This window comes from Tursiops truncatus, chromosome 6 (assembly GCF_011762595.2).
Source record: "Tursiops truncatus isolate mTurTru1 chromosome 6, mTurTru1.mat.Y, whole genome shotgun sequence".
NCBI lineage: Eukaryota > Metazoa > Chordata > Mammalia > Artiodactyla > Delphinidae > Tursiops > Tursiops truncatus.
In genome coordinates, this window is record NC_047039.1 from 109368627 (window position 1) to 109388551 (window position 19925).

At 42.2% G+C, this 19925-nt stretch overlaps 1 protein-coding gene across 17 annotated transcripts in view; it reads right to left on the bottom strand.

Annotated features, from left to right (window-relative positions):
* FNBP1 (formin binding protein 1) overlaps positions 1-19925 on the bottom strand; it is a 139738-nt gene that overhangs the window by 72265 nt on the left and 47548 nt on the right. For all 17 annotated transcript variants that reach the window (XM_019920177.3, XM_073806717.1, XM_073806718.1 and 14 more), the window contains 2 exons: positions 4224-4280; positions 3379-3526 (listed from right to left, as the gene is read on the bottom strand). In XM_019920177.3, coding sequence (XP_019775736.1) covers positions 3379-3526; positions 4224-4280 — 205 coding nt within the window. The remainder of the gene's footprint in view (positions 1-3378; positions 3527-4223; positions 4281-19925) is intronic.

Consider the following 19925-nt stretch of genomic DNA (forward strand, 5'->3'; position numbering starts at 1 on the left):
AATGATCTCAAGGAGCCCTTTCTACAGCTGACTGCTGATGGAGACCTTCACACCAGTCAGCCCAGCATCCTGGGGTGTAAGATCCAGAAAATAACTCAGTGGGAACCAGAGCATGTGTGTGAATGTGCGCTGCCCTGAGACGTGGGCTGCCTGGTAGCAAAATGTAAGATAATGAGCACAATGTATAAGATAACGGCCCTCCCCCTCCCCCAGGGATGCTGTAAGGATAGAAGTCAGTTATTATAACCTGTAAAAACAAGGGGCTTGAGGGGCTTCTCTGTGGCACAGTGGTTGAGAGGCCGCCTGCCGATGCAGGGGACACGGGTTCGTGCCCTGGTCCGGGAAGATCCCACATGCCGCGGAGCGGCTGGGCCCGTGAGCCACGGCCGCTGAGCCTGCGCGTCCGGAGCCTGTGCTCCGCAACGGGAGAGGCCACAACAGTGAGAGGCCCGCGTACCGCAAAAAAAAAAAAAAAAAAAAACAAAAACGAACACTTGAGGCCAAACAGTTAAATATCCAATATTATGAGAGTAATTTTAGAAATCAGAGAACATCAACACAATGCCACATCATGCAGTCATTCAAAATAACGGTAGCTATTACCCACATAATAAGCAAAGCAGAAATGCTCATGATGCGTGATATTAAAACACCACAAATGTACTTACTGATATTCTTTCTAGAATTTTAAAAGGTTTCACAATTTCTTAAACTTTCATCTCAACAGAATTACAAAAGGCTTTAAGACAGCATACTGTTTACAGTTCCTCTCAACAGAACATCTGACTCAGAGAAGTGTACGTGTAATTCCCCTTAAAATAAAAGGAACGCTATGTATCGCAAGATATTATTTAACCTGTGTCTGCACCACCTATAATTTACTCATTAAATTTCTATAATTTTTTATTAAAAAAGAAAAAGAATTCAAAGTACAGACATGACAGACTGTAAAAAAGACATGATTACCAGTGAGTAAATAAAACAGAAGGACACAATCATAACATAGCAAAGAAATACAAGGATCTGCAACTAGTAAAACAAAGTCTAACTGAGAACTAAGCTATGTCGAAGAAGGCTGCTTCTACTTCTCAATTCTTTCTTTCACTCCAAGAGTATTGATCGAGAGCCTGCTTTGTGCCACACTGGGCACCGTTCCAGGGACTGAGAATACAACAGTGGACAAGAAAATTCTTGCCCTAGTGGAGCTTACAGCGTGGGGTGAAAGAAAAACAAACAAGTAAATACATAAAATGTTAGATGCTGGTTAAGTACGAAAGAAAAATAAAGCAGGGGGACGTGGTAGAAATGGGGTGGAGAAGGTGGGGGGACTTCGTAATTTTAAATAAGGTAAACAAGATAGACCTCCATGAGATGATATTCCTGAGAAAGAAGTCAGGAAGTGAGTTCTGCAGATACCTGGGGGAAAAGCTTACCAAGGCGAGAAAGGCCAGTGCAAAGGCCCTGGGGCGGGATCGCACAGGGTAAGAAGGCCACGTGGTTGGAGGGGGAGAATTCAAAAAAAGTAGGAGGAGGCCAAGTTATGTGGGCTTCACATTTCATGATTCACTCCAGAAATACAATTAATGATTGCTACTAGGGTAAATACACAGAGTTTTTGTTTAGGGTGTTGGCTAAGATGCTAAACTGTATGAGGGAAGGAAGGCCAGCAAGAGACACAAGCCGCTGACCAAAGTAACAAATAAGAAGAAGGTATAAACTTGGCAAGGTCAAGGGAAAGTCAGGAACCAGGGAAGTAGTCCAGCATCGTGTTCAGATTTACTGTGTTTACTTTATGATTATATTAGGTATTTTGCTTAATTCCAAACCTTAATATTCTGTTTCACTTCTTCCTTTCCATCATATAAAAGAAAAGCTCTCCTTTTCTTATAAAAGACCAGTCTCCATGGTCTATAGATAGTGTCACCGAATTGGAGCTCTGGTGCAGGGTTTCTCAGCCCCTATGGACATTTTGGACCAGGTAATTCTTTGTCGTGGAGGCTGTTCTTTGTGTTATAGGATGTTTAGCAGCACCTTTGGGTTCTACCCACTAGATGCCAGTAGCAACCCCCCAGCTATAATGCCCCTCACAACCAAAAATGTCTCCAGACATTGACAAATGTTTGCTGGGGCGGGGAGCAAAATTGTGCCTGCTTGGTAATCACTGCTTTAATGTGAATAGATAAAAACATCGGCTCAGTGTATTAACTCTTTTTGTAATTCAATGGGTTGATCCTAAGGCATATATCTCTTCCTAACTTCTAAACATACCCAAAGCTATTTGCTACATATTTATAGTTCAGAAAGAACTAAACTCCTCAGATGTTCCAAACACCTTCCTGTCTCAGGGCCTTTGCACAGCTGCTCCCTCTATTGAATGTTTGTCCCATGCAACTCCTACTTGTCCCTCAAGTCCTGTTAAAGCCTTAACTGTCAAGCCCCCCAGGAAGCTTTCCCATGATCCAGGGCATAAGCATGTTAGCTGTTCCCATTTTTTATATGTTCTCACATATGTACTCATACTTTGTTGAAACTATCACAACTGCAATTAAATAATTATTTTGGTCATTATTATTTAATATCTCCACCATTTCAGCAAGAACCCTATCAATCTTGTTGTCTCATGTATCTCCAGAGCACTAAAAGAATTACTGTGGACTCAAATTTATATAGAAAAGCATATCACTGGCCAACTTTGGTACTTTATTACTAACAAATTATTATGCACCTCACAGGCGATCAAAGTACAATGATACAGACCACCATGGCTTAATGATAAATCTCTTAGGGCAAAATCTTGACTATGAATATATTTTACTTGCGGGTACATTTTTCCCTTTTGTTAACAACAAAAGCTATGAAAAGACTGTAATGATGACAAGAGGAACAAAAAGGCCCTCTTCATTAGATGACAATGAATGAGCCACGGAACGGAGTGGCTGTAACTGAGGTCATCCTTCTGGCTCTTTTGAACTCCTTATAACATTTGTTTTAACACAGTTTATTCCACACAGCATACATCATATTGTATTGCTTACTCTTGTATATCTGATAGCCGCAAATATATTTAAATTCCTCAAAGGGGTTAGTATTCTGGGATCCACAAATGAGTTTCAGAATGTCCGAGGGATGCTTGAAATCGGATGTAAAGACTAGTAATTTACTCATTAAATTACTATATAATTTACTCATTAAATTACTCCAGTGTTCGTAGAAACGCTTTCTACGAACAGGGTCAGGAATGTTTATACATGTCTCAAAGGTGGCAATTTAAGACCCACCATCTCATATGATTCCATTTATTGATAATTTTAAAACTTGTAGGGATATTCCCATCATCTTTGGTCCATCTCGTAGGAAGAAAACACAAATTTTAGTTACCGATTTCCTCTCCTGCTTCAATTCCTGGACGTAGCGTGCTAACTCCACGGTGATCTGGGAGGTCATATTCTCGGAGATGACTTCATGCTGTCCAGCATAATCGTTCGTCTCATTCAGGGTGGAAAGGAAGGCTTTACATGCTGTATACCTACAGAACAGAACGCACACCACTCCTTTTCAAACAAGGCACCTCCTCTCTCATGTTGCTTCTCACCAGCGAAATAGTAATTAAAATCAGGTTAATTTGCATACAGCTCCCGTAGGGTCTTGACAATTCATTACACGTAAGAGGGTTCTCATCAAAATGGTGCAGAATAAATTACAACTGAATCATTTTTCATTGTGTAAAGCCAAACTGCCCTACATAAGGCAATATTTGGCTTTGTTAATAGCCCACATATAACCCAAAATACATATACGTACTATAGGTGCTAATATCATGGATATTTAGATCTAAATTATAGATAATACTTTTGGACTTAAGATGTCTTAATTGCTGTCCGAAACAGACATATTTCTTGGATGAATGAGACGCCTGTATTACAAAACCAAATCAAGATGTAGAGTGTATAATCCACACTTCCTGTATTTGCTTAGATTATATTCTAAGCTTTTCCTAATTACCTTAACTGAAACGACCTGGAATAGGTCTAGTGACTCAGTGTAAGTTATTTGAGTAGGTTTTTATTGTCTTTCCCCCAATTTAAAAACTGGCACAGATATGAATGAGGAAGGCAACTTGTTTTTGTAGATATATTATATCTACAAAATATATGTAGATGTCCTTTATAATCATCACCAATGCCATATAGATATTACCACATAACAATCAATGATAAACACACCTGTATTCTTCTTCCTCCTTCGAGTTCTTTTTAGGTTGGTATTTCTTCGAAAGATTCCTAAAACAAAAAGGCAGACATGTCACCTTACACAGAAAGATAACTGAGAAATCAGGAATGAAAGAAGTCAGTGCTTTTGTTTACAAGTTAAAAAAAGAAAAGCCACAAAATGTCCACAGCTGAAATCCATGTTTCCTTCCATCTTCCAGCGTGAAAGACTTGCACAGCTTTGACTCTTTTACCTAAAGGTAGAGCAAATAAGAACAGAAATGGTCGCCAACCGGTCGTTTACCTGGATGTTAAGACTTGACATTATTTAACCGGAGAGGGCAGACCATGTGTTTCTATGCAACCATTATTGCTCTAAATCCAAGGCAAGCATATGGACTGAGTCCAGATGTTTAAATGAAAAATCAAAGTGTCAAGGGCAGGTTTTCAAGGCTGTGTGCCGCTCTCCCAAAACCTAATGAAAACTACTTGTGAATAAGTCTTCTTGAAGGAGGTAGAGACAATATTTGGGGGGATGCTTGTGCTAAGACATTTAGCAAGGAGAACTTTTAACCTGCCTAGCAGGCTTGCACTGAACACACTCAGATTAGTCAAAATTGCTCTAATCTATCTTCCTAATCCCATCTCCAGGTCAAGAATCCAGATACTCCCCTCTACATTCTGCATGCTTCAAATTACACAAAAACTAAGAGGTAATCTTGAAAAAAGAAAACTCATTAACATTTGTTCCACTGATTGATTTCTTTTGGGTCCTGATTTTGGCTTCTGTAGTTAGAAGAACAGCCATAAAGGGACTTCCCTGGTGGTCCAGTGGTTAAGAATCCATCTTGCAATGCAGGGGACACCAGTTCGAACCCTGGTCGGGGAACTAAGATCCCACATGCGGGAGGGCAACTAAGCCCATGCGCCACAACTAGACAGAAGCCTGTGCGATGCAACAAAAGATCCCATGTGCTGCAACTAAGACCTGATGCGGCCAATAAATAAATAAATAAATATTGAAAGAAAAAAAAGGAAGAAGAACAGCCATAGATAAAGAGGATGTGGTACATATATACAATGGAATACTACTCAGCCATTAAAAAGAATGAAATAATGCCATTTGCAGCAACATGGATGGACCTGGAGTAAGGATGGACCTTACTAAGTGAAGTAAGTCAGAAAGAGAAAGACAAATACCATATGATATCACTTATATGTAGAATCTAAAATATGGCACAAATAAACCTATCTACGAAACAGAAACAGACTCACAGACATAGAGAACAGACTTGTGGTTGCCAAGAGGGAGAGGGCTGGAGGAGGGGTGGACTGAGAGTTTGGGGTTAGTAGATGCAAACTATTACATATAGAATGGATGGACAACAAGGTCCTACTATATAGCATAGGGAACTATATTCAATGTCCTGGGATAAACCATAATCGAAAAGAATATGAAAAAGAATGTGTGTGTGTGTGTGTGTGTGTATATATATATATATATATATATATGTAGAGAGAGAGAGAGAGCGCTGAGTCACTTTGCAGTACAGCAGAAATTAACATCCACTATACTTCAGTTTTAAAAAAAAGAGGGCTTCCCTGGTGGCACAGTGGTTGAGAGTCCGCCTGCCGATGCAGGGGACACGGGTTCGTGCCCCGGTCCGGGAGGATCCCACATGCCACGGAGCGGCTGGGCCCGTGAGCCATGGCCGCTGAGCCTGCGCGTCCAGAGCCTGTGCTCCGCAGCGGGAAAGGCCACAACAGTGAGAGGCCCGCGTACCGGAAAAAAAAAAAAAAAAAGAAGCAGAACAACAGCCCTAGGAGTGGACTAGTGGTCCACAGTGGGACTCCATATGACAGCATTCAGTATTCACTTCCCTGTTTATTCCATGTTGCTATTCCTCTTTCATAGTAGCTACTTTCATTATTTCACATTCTATTTCTTTCATTTCCTCTGAATCTACAGATATACCTAGAAAAGTGTGCAATAATAAGTTTACAATTTTGATCACGGTACGTTTTACAGACAAAGCGAAATGTGAGTTCACCTCTAACAGGTGTTACTAGGTGACATGAGAGGCAGAGGACTTTAGTAAAAAGGACATTGCTCTGGGAACCCAGAGGCCACGTGACTAGATGGTGTAACCTCAGACAAAGCAATGGGCAAGCCTGTGCTTCCAGTTCCTCATCTGTAAGCCTGAGTCAGGTGGATGAAATGACCTCTATTGTCCCTTAAAGTTTGGAAATTCCCAGGGAATATATATCACCCAATAGAACAGTGATTGTTGCAATTACTTTAAAAAGAAGTCATGGGGTTTCCCTAGTGGCACAGTGGTTGAGAGTCTGCCTGCCGATGCAAGGGGACGCGGGTTCGTGTCCCAGTCTGGGAAGATCCCACATGCCGTGGAGCGGCTGGGCCTGTGAGCCATGGCCGCTGAGGCTGCGCGTCCAGAGCCTGTGCTCCACAACGGGAGAGGCCACAACAGAGAGAGGCCCGTGTACCACAAAAGCAAAAAAAAAAAGAAGTCATGGGTATACAACAATTTAAAAATTATAATTAGACAAACTGATGAAAGAAAAATCTACTGACTTGGAGGTTGCTATCACGTGAGCTATGCTTAAACAAACTACATTGTGTTTTCTCTACTGATACTCTGGATACACAGTAAAGATTATCTAATAGATCTAGATTTGAAAGAATGTGAAAAAGCAGTATTTCCTTGAAGCAGGTGCCTTAGAGAAAAATTAATGCAAAAGAGAGAAATTTTTGTTTTTAATTTAATTTTTTAACATCTTTATTGGAGTATAATTGCTTTACAATGGTGTGTTAGTTTCTGCTTTATAACAAAGTGAATCAGCTATACATAGCTGATTCACTTTGTTAAAAGAGATAAATCTTATATATTGAAAGCATGGTAGAATTCTTTGAGTTGCCTACCACATTTAGTCCTTAAAAAGGTAGATTTAATAAAAACAATAGCTCCGACTTACATGTACCAGGAATAAAAGGGGAGCCATGGAAAGCAGATGACTAATCAATAGGTTATTTTCCAAATATATTTAAAGCAGCATATATGGGACCTGCAGTATTGAAAAGCCTAGAGGTTGCATGTGAGATGTTTTTAGTGCATGGTTTTAAATACTGACCATTTCTTCTGCTAACTATAAATTACAAATGGAAAATGTCACTTCTAAATTCACATCTTATATAAAAACTCATTCAAAACTGTTATTTTAGAGGTTGATTTAAATCCACATTTTCTTTTTAGCTTTCAGTCATTAGCAGATGTAAAAATAACTTAAACTTTATATCTAGTTGAAGGGACCATAGCTTGAAGAGATCCAGGTGAAACCAGTACTTTTTATAGTTCCGTTTTACCAGTCAAATCCTAACCAGGATTAAAGACCTGCTGTGGGTGATCTCCAGTAAAGACGGTCCAGTACTGAAGAATGATTATCACTTTGACGATGTTAGCATATATAGCATTCAAAATGCTTCTTAAAAGCATCAGTGGGGCTTCCCTGGTGGCGCAGTGGTTGAGAGTCCGCCTGCCGATGCTGCCGATGCAGGGGACACGGGTTCGTGCCCCGGTCCGGGGCACAATCCCACATGCCGCGGAGCGGCTGGGCCCGTGGGCCGTGGCCGCTGGGTCTGCGCATCCGGAGCCTGTGCTCCGCAACGGGAGAGGCCACGGCAGTGAGAGGCCCGCGTACCGCAAAACAAACAAACAAAAAGCATCAATGAATAATTCACTCTATAGACACCAGCAGAAAACTAAAGGCTTAAGAGGTCTAGAAGGGATAAGGATATTTCTCTCAGGGACCACTACAAAAAAAAGAGCAACTTGCATTTCCATTCTCTGGAGGTGGGCTTTCTCGCCCTATGTGTATGAGGTTATTTTAAAAATAAGCAGGCAAATAAACACCAAAAGCACCTTTAAATTTATGGCGTCTTTCTGAGAAATTTAAATTGTTTTATACACTTGCTCTTCAGATAGGCTAATTAAAAGGTAAAAGGAAAATATACATCTTTTAATAAAGATACTGGATTTAAGCTTGGTTGGTCCTAAGAACTGCGGTGAGACTTCTAAAATGGAAAAACTTGGGCCTCATTCCAGACCCTCTGAAATGGAAGGTCCAAGGCTGGACACAGGAATGTTTTGTGTTGTTGGTTTTTTTTTTAATCTGTCTTTTATATTTTAAAAGCTCACCACAGATTGCCAGATAAAGATGGCACAATAAAATCTGATCAGAGAACTGCGCTTTTCCAACGAGAGGCGAAACAAAAGCCAGGAAATTTTCAACAGCAGAAAATAAACCCGTGAAGAAAGGCACGTCACCTCAGTCTACACACTCTGAGGAGTGGTGACCAGCGTGAGGGACAGAAAATTCTGGAACGGTGTAGAACAGATGCTTGACCCCACCCTCACAGTCACAGGGAGGGAAACAAGTCCACAGAACCCTGAAAACCGATTCAGACAGAAGTAAACTGAGGGGTGAGTAAGCACTCAGGGGACAGTGACAGAAAAGATCTGAGAGGAAGACATGCAGGCTGGCCACCCGGATGCCAGGACTTGGCAGGAGCTGGGGCTGGCCACCTGGGTCTCTACTTCCCAGGGCTGCAGGCTGAATGCCTGGGGAAGATTACCACAAAACCTAGGGATTCCCAAGGAATAGGGGTGAACGCCTTTGACCTAATGGAGTGAATGCTAAAACAGAACCTCTAACGAAGTTTCAGAAGAGACAACAAAACTCAGAGCCTCAAAGACAAGATGTACAGAAACAAGTGCTTTTGAGACCATGCCCCATGGGGTTAATAAAAACTGGTGACGAACAGAAATTCTTGAGCTTGCCTTCCAGTTTATTAAAAACCCCTTCACGTGTAACCTGCCTTCACCGATCGAGCTGATGCTGTAACTGTTGCTACAAAAGGCTTAGCTGTCCTCCAAGCATCACACAGCCGACACAGTAAGATGTTTGCCTGGGTTGTTTTCCAGGAACTCAGAGCTAGCTGTGTCTAGCTCAAGCTCAAGCCAGCTAAGACTGGTCGGGACTCCCTAAAACAGGGCCTGCACAGGTGTCTGGTAAATGACATTTTGACACCAGAGGGCCAAAAACCCCACCGTCAGATCATGCTAGGCGCCTCCATTTTTGAACATGCATCCCAAGAAGAAGCAAGTAACTCAGATACGCCTGCACAGAACACTAATTACCTCACCTTTTCCCTACCTGCAATCACCTTTCCCCACGCCTAAGACCACCCTGCTTCTTTATCCCATAAATATCCCAAGCCTCTCACCTTCAGGGAGGTGGATCTGAGACTTGTTCTCCTACCTCCTCGCTTGGCTGCCTTGTGAATAAACCCTTTCCCTCCTGCAAACCTCGGCGTCTCAGTGTTTGGCTTGTTGCATGTTGGCAAACGAACCTGGTTTGGTAACACTTTCCTCCACGCTTACCCTATAAGGGAGCTCAGAGGGAAAGACCAATGGCACCGGAAGCACAGCAGTGATTATTCACATTCTATCAGATCAAAGAGGGGCACTGGTGTTGTTTGTGTTAATAACAAAAACGTGCTTAGGCATCAACCTAAGACGTTTACATGCTTTATCTCATTAAGTCCCCTCAAGAGCCTTATAAGGTGAGAATTATCATCATTATTATTATTCACATATTACAGTTGAAAAAGACAAAGCACAGAGAGTAATTTGTCCCAAATCATATTACTATTAAGCGGAAGAACATCCCAGGCATTGGGACTCTTAGAGTCTGTTACTTGTAACCACTTCACTAAACTGCCTGTATTAAATATAAGCAAGGTGAAGGGATGTAGTATGTAATACAGAAGAAAAGGAAGGGACTTCCCCGGTGGCGCAGTGCTTAAGAATCCGCCTGTTAATGCAGGGGACACAGGTTCGATCCCTGGTCCGAGAAGATCCCACATGCCGCGGAGCAACAAAACCCGCGCGCCACAACTACCGAGCCCGCGCTCTGCAACAAGAGAAGCCACCGCAATGAGAAGCCCACGCACCGCAACGAAGAGTAGCCCCCACCCACTGCAACTAGAGAAAGCCTGCGCACAGCAACGAAGACCCAACGTGGCCAAAAATTAAAAAAAATAAAAACGAAAAGGAAGGAAGAAAATGACAGAGAAAAACCCAATCTGGAAGAAAACATACAAGGAAATGAAGCAAATCCTAACTCCTCCAGAATATTTGACACGATAAACAAATTTAATAAAACCACAAAGCCAATAAAGCAAGAATCCCCAGCCTACAGGACAAAACAGAATGGGATGAAACTGGGAGGCTGCAAAGCTAAGGAAATGAACTAGGAACGAAAACACACAACTCCAGAGCTAATAAATAAATTAGGCTGGATATCAAATTTAAGAGAGGAAAGTTTTAAGACAATCATAACGTGGAAAGTAACTCTCATAATCAGAAAAAGAAAAAAGATCTGAAGAACAAGATGCTGTAACATAAGGAAAATGGATCTCTGAAGCATATGACCCAATAAGTAGAATAGAAAAAAATTCAGATATAATTGAAGAAAGTTCCCCTGAAATAAATTATTGACTTTTTATATGAAAGGGAAATTGACAAAGAGTGATCAACCACAAGGCATTGCTTGGTAAGGTTATCAAACTGCTAAAGTGGAACAAAAAATTCTTCACATACAGAGTCAAAAAAGCAAGTCACCTACAAAGAATAAAAATTTGGCTGGCCCCAGACTTTTCAACCAGAAGACAACGCAGCAGCAAAGTTTGGAGAGAAAAGTATGACCAGAGAATAATCAAGTCAAATTGTTGTTAAGTGCAGTCGACCCTCCACATCTGTGGGGTCTACATCCACAGAGTCAACCAACTGTGATCAAAAATATTGGGGGAAAAATTCCAGAAAGTTCCAAAAAGCAACACGTGAATTACTTCATGATGGCAACTGTTTACACAGCATTTACATTGTATTAGGTATTATAAGTAATCAAGAGATGCTTTAAAGTATACAGAAGGATGTGTGTAGATTATACACAAATACTATGCCATGTTATATAAGGGACCTGAGCATCTTCAGATTTTGGTATCCGAGGCGGGCGGGGGCAGGGGGTGGTATTCCTGGAACCAATCCCCCACGGATTCTGAGGGATGACTGGATAGAGGCATTCTCAAACAAGAAAGAACTGAAGGATTATGCCACAGGCTCCTATAGGGGGAAGATAACCCTGTTTTTCTTGAGGCCAACAAACAAGTAGAGAGGCTGTGGTAGAAGGAATGGTGATGAGCATAAATCTATAATTAAGACAAATTAACTGTGAGACTCATGTTACAGACTAAATTATATAACTCAATTAGGAGAGGAAGTAAAACAGGTAGATACTATTTTCTTTATGTTTCCTAGCAGTGAGTCAGTTGAGCCTGTTTAAAATTACAACATGAGTTAAAGCAAAAACAAGAACAAACAAAAAACAGGAATGACACCCCACACATTTTTCATAATCTTTTTGCTAAATCTTATAAGAATTTGTTTAATATTTCAAGTTTGCTAAATCCTTCAGTTTCACTTTAATAAAATCTTTTTAATTGTTCAAGTAAATTTAAATTTAATACCTTGCATATACAATATGCAACATATTTTATAAAATGACTTTTACACAGTTACCTTTCATTTACAATGAGATCCAATTTAAAAAAAAAAAAAATTGACCAGGACAAGAATGGTTCATCAAGAAGAAAGTACAAACGGCTCAAATGTATAAAAACATACTCAACCTCATTCATGCTAAGAGACAAATTACCTTTCAGACGTAGCAATTTTTACTTATCAAATCGGCAAAGATAAAAAAGATGGGTAGCAAGAAGCATTGAGGGTCAAGGCGAGTAGCACCGCCACGAACTCTGAAGTGGTGATAAGGGTCACAGCCTCCGAGAAGGGCAACTTGGCAAATTCTACCAGAACCAAAGTGCTACTTTTAGGAACTTATTCTCTAGATATGCTTGCCCAAGTGTATCATGCAAGGTTATCCAGTGCAACTTTGTTCAGAGTTGCAAACAACTGGAAACAACATATCCACCAATTCAATGCAACACTGTATAGTTGTAAATAGTAAAAATGAACTCTCGGAATAATTTCCAGGATGCAGAAAGGCAAGGGCACACTGACCTGCTGGGGAAGCAAGGAAGAAAACACACTTCCTTGCCTGTGTATCCATAATATCTCTCCGGAAGGATACGTAAGAGACAGATAACATTTATTGTCCCTGGGAACAGGGGTAAGAGAAGGGACACTCCACTGTAAACCTTTTTGTACCTTTAGAAGTTTTAATCATATGAATTCATTACCTGGTCATAACAAATAATTTAGTTTGTTTTGGCTGCGTTGGGTCTTTGTTGCTGAGGGCAGGCTTTCTGTAGTTGCAGTGAGCGGGGGCTACTGTTCCTTGCAGTGTGCGGGCTTCTCATTGCGGTGGCTTCTCTTGTTGCAGAGCACAGGCTCTAGGGTGCATGGCCTTCAGCAGTTGTGGTGAGTGGGCTCAGTAGTTGTGGTGCACGGGCTTAGCTGCCCTGAGGCATGTGGGATCTTCCCGGACCAGGGATCGAACTCATGTCCCCTGCATTGGCAGGCATATTTTTAGCCACTGTGCCACCAGGGAAGTCCTTTTTGTTTATTTTTAAAGAAACAGTTGCTAAGGGGCAATCAATAGTTGGTTCTCTTATATAGGTCATGTAAGATGTTTTAAGATTCTATTAAGGGGACTTCCCTGGTGGCACAGTGGTTAAGAAGCCACCTGCCAATGTAGGGGACATGGGTTCAAGCCCTGGTCCGGGAAGATCCCACATGCCATGGAGCAATTAAGCCCGTGCGCCACAACTACTGAGCTTGCGCTCTAGAGCCCGTGAGCCACAACTACTGAAGCCCGCGAACCTAGAGCCCATGCTCCACAACAAGAGAAGCCACCGCAATGAGAAGCCCATGCACCGCAATGAAGAGTAGCCCCCACTCACCACAACTAGAGAAAGCCCGCACGCAGCAACGAAGACCCAATGCAGCCATAAATAGAAAATAAAAATTTTTTAAAAGATTATATTAAGAACTTGGGACTTTCCTGGTGGTCCAGTGGTAAAGAATCTGCCTTCCAATGCAGGGAACGTGGGTTCAATCCCTGGTCAGGGAACTAAGATCCCACAGGCCACGGGGCAACTAAGCTCCGGTGCCACAACTACTGAGCTCATGCACCTCAGCTAGAGCCCGTGAGCCCAAACTACAGAGCCCACGTGCTCTAGAACCTGCGCACCACAACTACAGATTACACGCGCCCTGGAGCCTGAGCGCCACAACTAGAGAAGAGAAAACCCACACGTCACAACTAGAGAGAAGCCCACACACCACAATGAAAGATCCCGCGTGCCTCAACGAAGATCCTGCGTGCTGCAACTAAGACCCAATGCAGCCAAAAATAAATAAAATAAATAAATGTTTTTATAAAAAAAAAAGATTATATTAAGAATTTGACCCTATGCTGCCTTGAACGGATAATAACTATAGCAGGGGTCAGCAAACTTATATATAAGCACGTATATATGTATATGCTTATACATAAAAGCAAATTTATAAAGGGCCAGACAGTAAATATATTAGACCTGCAGCCCCAGGGTCACGGGGCTGCAAAAGCAGCCACGGACAATACACAGATGAACGGACGCACCTGTATTCCAGTAAAGCTTTGTGTACAAAACCAGGCAGTGATGGGTTTGGCCATGGCTATGGCCAGTAGTTTGTTAACCACTGACCTACAGAAATCAAAGCCCTAATTATCATCTTCCATGTCTAAAATAAGTTAGAGTCTTTTTTCCTCTAATGCAGAAAAGAAATTATTTAACGACAGACAACTCCCCAAAGAGACCATGATGGTTTTTCAACATCATATTGATGTTTTAAGCAAGTCTTTGTTGAATATGCTCCAGTCACACTGGTCTTTCCATTCCTTGAACATGTCCCCACCTCAGGACCTTTGCACTCGCTGATTCCTTGGCCTGGAAGAACTGCTCTCAGATCTTTGCATGCCTGCTTTCTCCTTGTCTGTCAGTTCTCAAGCAATGGATTTCCCTGGCCAGTCAGGCTAAGTAAGCCTTGCCCCCCCCATCATCTTCTAATGCATCACTGGTTTTACTTATTCGCTATCTTTATTAAACTTTATTTATTACTTAAACGCTATCTTTAAATGATTTACTGCCTTGCTTATTTGCATGCAGTCTTTTTTCCATAGTGAGAAGGTGAGTCCCTCAGGCTCAGGCACTTCCTGTGTCTCATTCACTAGAGTCTCCCCCACCCCCAACTCTGTTGACACATTATTAGTTGTTCTGTTTGTTTTTAAACCTTCATCAGCTCCCATAGGCCTGTGCAGGCACATAATTCTCCTTGAAGCAGTGCTGACCAAATGTTGTAGACCTGTTCCCTGTTGATTCACTCTTTCTACAGCTATTTACTAAGCACCTATTTTATGCACTGTTCCATACTACAGGGATTCATTAGTGAACACAACGCAAAGAGCCCTCTGCCCTTGGGAGGCTTATATTCTAGCAGGGAGGGAGCAGAAGACAATGAACAACACAATATGTAAGAAAATTACATAATGTTAGAAAGTTATCAGCGCTTTGGAAAAACCAAAAAGTCCAGCAGGGAGGCAGGGAGGCCCTTACTGAGGAGGTGACATCTGAGCAAAGACTTGAAGGAGGTGAGGGAGTTGGCCACGTGGACCCTGGAGGATGGACCTCTAGGTGACAACATCTATATGAAAGGCCAATGCAGCATCCCTGGGGTGACAGCATGTCTGGCATGTACAAGATACAGCACGGAGGCCAATTCTGTTAGAGCAGAGATACGAAGGGAGAGAGAGAAAGAGGTAATGTCTGAGAGGTAGAGAGACCCGTTCACGAAGGGCTTTATAGGACATCCACTGTAAGGATATTCGATTTACTTCGAGGGAAATGGGGAGACGTTGGTGTTTTGAATGAGGAGTGCTGTGATCTGCCTGTCTTGTGGAAAAGACGGACAGTAGGAAATAAGGGAGGAATAAGAAACCAGTTAGAAGATTCATAGTAAGCCAGGTAAGAGGTGATGGGGGCTTGGACCACAGTGCCAGCAGTGGAGGTGCTGAGAAGGGCAGGGATCCTGGATCAATCTGGAAAGCAGAGGTACCAGGACTTCCCGATGGGGGCGGGGGAGTGTGGGAGAAAGACAAAAGCCAAAGATGACTCTGGAGTTTTTGACCCAAGCAAGGAAGGATGCAGCTGCCCTCGAGCCGAGCCGGGGAGCTGCGGGGAGCCGGGCTGCAGAGATGCAGATTTTGTTGGGATTTTTGTGTTTGTTTTTTGGCTGCGTGGGGTCTTCGTTGCTGCATGCAGGCTTTCTCTAGCTGCGGCGAGTGGGGGCTACTCTTCGTTGCCGTGCACGGGCTTCTTATTGCGGTGGCTTCTCTTGTTGTGGAGCACGGGCTCTAGGCACGCAGGCTTCAGTAATTGTAGCATGCAGGCTCAGTAGTCGTGGCGCACAGGCTCAACTGCTCCACGGCATGTGGGATCTTCCTGGACCAGGGCTTGAACCCATGTCCCCTGCATTGGCAGGTGGACTCACAACCACTGCGCCACCAGGAAAGCCCCGGAAATGCAGACTTTGAGTGGATATTCTGTTTCAGACATCCAAATGGAGATTCTGAGTAACCTGTTTCTGGAGTTCAGGACAGAGATCAAGCTTGGAGACATCTGTTGCCGTAGAGATCGTACTTAAAGCCATCACCAGGAGAGTATAAATAGAGAAGGGAAGATGACGGAGGACTGGGCGCCAGGGCACATCGGGGTGAAGTGGCAGAAGGAAAGGAGGAACTGCGAAGGGGGTTGAGCAGGGCTTCTGAAGAGCTTCTGGTGAGATAGGAATGAAGCCAAGAGACTGGGGTTTCAGAGGCCAAGCAAGAAAAGTGTTTCGAGGAGGGAGCACCCACCCCTTCAAAGACGCTGAGGGGTCAAGGGTGGTGAGGACTGAGGACAGGCGACTGGGTGGGACAGGATGAAGGTCACTGGTGCCCCGAGGAGCTGTTCTGGTGCACAGGTGCAGGTGAGCTAAATAGGGAGAGGAGGGGAACTGGAGAGACATTGTTGGGAAGGTTTGCTGCAAAGGAAGGCAAAGAAATGGTGGCAGCTGGTGGGGGAAGTGAGCTCAAGAGAAGTTTTGTTTTCTTGTTTGTTTTTTAATGATGGGAGACAGTGGTACATTTTTGTGACCATGGGAATAAGCCAGTAGAAAGTAAAGCCTTGATAACATAGGAGACAGAGGAAAACTAGTGGGGACAGAGCTCCAGAGTCGGAGAGATGGGGGAAGATCTAGTGTGCAAGAGGAGGGCTTGGATTCAGCCAGGAGCATCAGAGGGAGGGGGCATCCAGGTGTGGGAACAGATGCCAACAGATGGGTTACAGGGCCTGAGAGCCTGAGGGTGTTTTCCTCTATCTGCTTCAATTTTCTCAGTGAAGTAGGAAGCAAGTGGTGAGGATGGGAAGGGAGATGTTGGGGTTTGTGGAAAGAGAAGCTATGAAAGACGCAGGCAGGTGGGAAAGCAAACCAACAAAGGGCAGGTAGTATGATTACTCATCAGCCTCAAGGGACCGGCCCAGATCTCAGTCCAAAGGATTAGAAAACACCTCCAAAGGATTAGCAATTGTCTTGAATTGTCTTGAATTACTCATAATCTTTTTTTATCAACTTCTCCCAATAAGCACAAATTTAGATACTTTGCAGGGATGTGATGAAACAAATGTTAACATTTAAATCTCAGGAAAAGGACTTCCTAAGAGATTACCATCATAGCAGTAATACTCTATTTCAAGTCTATTTCTCTATAGACGCTACTCTATTTCAAGTCATGAAACATGATCCAGAACAGGGTGAAACGGTCGATGGAGAGCTATTAAATGTTATCCCAAACCTATTATTGGGATTTGGAGTCTTTTCCAATAGCCTCCAATTTTGTTACCTAAATCAGCACTTCCCTCACAGAGGGGGATGAGAAAGGGCAGGGAGCCAGGTGCTTCCCAGAGGGAAAAAGAAAGCACTTTCCCTTCATGACATAGAACTGATGGAGAAATTTGCTGAGAACTGACTTAATGACATCCCATGACAAACCTCCAAAGCAAAACAAGACAGTGGATAAGGCACCAGGAAAGAAGAGAATAGGCTAAGAGAAAAAGAATACAACAAATGTAGGGAAATCCATTAGATGAGACCTTACTTCGCCTAAAGCTGTTAGGTAACCCATTTCCACATGAGAGACAACATTTTATGACAGCGCAACAGTCTCAGTAATCAACACAAAGCAGCTCATTCTCCATTCACACTTTCAGTTTTAAAAGCCTTAAAGCGCTAATGAGGCTGATACACATACAGGGCGCCAGAAATTCATCTGGAATAAAATTTATTTATAAAAATAAATTTACTTATTAAATTCTTATTAAGTAAATTTAAGAATAATTTATTATTAAATTATTCTTAAATAAATTTATTTATTATTAAATACATTAAATAAATTATTTATAAAAATTATTTCATTGAGCAATCTGTTTTACATTTTATTTACTCAGTGGAAACAAAACTTATCCATAAAAGTATACCACATGTGCTACCACTTAGGTGCTTATTTACAAACAACAACAGCCCTCTGAGAAGTCACGTTCTTTCAAAGATACATGACATACACCTTATCCAGATACTCTTTGGATTAAAATGAAATATTTCTAAACCAAAAGTCATCTAGACCTTTCACAATCTGTGCAAACCAGCCAAACAAGAAATCATTAAAGGGACTTCCCTGGTGGTACAGTGGTTAAGAATCCACCTGCCAATGCAGGGGACACAGGTTCGAGCCCTGGTCCGGGCAGATCCCACATGCCTCAGAGCAACTGCACTCTAGAGCCCGTGTGCCTATAGCCTGTGTTCCTCAACAAGAGAAGACACTACAATGAGAAGCCCACGCACTGCAACGAAGACCCAATGCAGCCAAAAATGAATAAATACACAAATAAATTAAAAAAAAGGAAATCATTAAAGATTTTGCCACTTCAAGTTCAAGCTTACCAGCCACTTTTAAACATTTTACATAAAAACACAACTTTCTTGGATAATTTCATCATTGTTAAATTGTTATAAGAAGGGTCTCCACAGGACCTCTCACGTGCTGCTGGAGGGATCGTGAATCAGACAAAGTGTCTGGAAAATTGTTTGACTCCATCTACTAAAGCTAAACATACACAAAGCCTATGACCCAGGAAGTCCACTCCTGGGTATATACTTTATATCCCCAAATTGGAAACAAGCAATAGCCTAGTGACAGTAGACTGGACAAACGGTGATACACCCATATACCAAAATACTAAACACCAATCAAAAGAAAAGCACCACCACATGCAACAACACAAATGAATCTCATAGACATAATGAGGAACAAAGGAAGCCAAATACAAACAGTGTATAATAAATGATTACATCTACATAAGGTTCAAAAATAAGCATGACTAATCCAAGCTGTCAGAGATCAGGAAAGTGGTCAACCATGCGGGCGAGGGGGATGAACCAGAAAGGGCTGGGGCGATGGGGGGCCTCTGAGGCTGGGAATTCCCTGTTTCTTGACCTGGGTGCTGGTCACATAGTGGTATTCACTCTGAAAATTTCCGGGGCTTTACATTTATGATCTGTGCACTTTTCTGTATATATATTATATTTCAAAACAGTTTTCTGGGGAAAAAAAAAATGGTGCTCCAAAATTCAGCAGAATCCTTTTAAGAAACAGAGCCTAGAGGGCAGACAGCAGAAGCAAGAAGAACTACATCCTGCAGCCTGTGGAATAAAAACCACATTCACAGAAAGACAGACAAGATGAAAAGGCAGAGGGCTATGTACCAGATGAAGGAACAAGATAAAACCTCAGAAAAACAACTAAATGAAGTGGAGATAGGCAACCCTCCAGAAAAAGAATTCAGAATAATGATAGTGAAGATGATCCAGGACCTCGGAAAAAGAATGGAGGTAAAGATCGAGAAGATGCAAGAAATGTATAACAACAACAACAAAAAAAGAAATGTATAACAAAGACCTAGAAGAATTAAAGAACAAACAGAGATGAACAATACAATAACTGAAATGAAAACTACACTAGAAGGAATCAATAGCAGAATAACTGAGGCAGAAGAACGGAGAAGTGACCTGGAAGACAGAATGGTGGAATTCACTGCTGCAGAACAGAATAAAGAAAATAGAATGAAAAGAAATGAAGACAGCCTAAGAGACCTCTGGGACAACATTAAACGCAACAACATTCGCATTACAGGGGTCCCAGAAGAAGAGAGAGAGAAAGGACCAGAGAAAATATTTGAAGAGATTATAGTCTAAAACTTCCCTAACATGGGAAAGGAAATAGCCACCCAAGTCCAGGAAACACAGCGAGTCCCATACAGGATAAACCCAAGGAGAAACACGCCGAGACACAGAGTAATCAAATTGGAAAAAATTAAAGACAAAGAAAAATTATTGAAAGCAGCAAGGGAAAAACGACAAATAACATACAAGGGAACTCCCATAAGGTTAACAGCTGATTTCTCAGCAGAAACTCTACAAGCCAGAAGGGAGTGGCATGATATACTTCAAGTGATGAAAGGGAAGAACCTACAACCAAGATTAC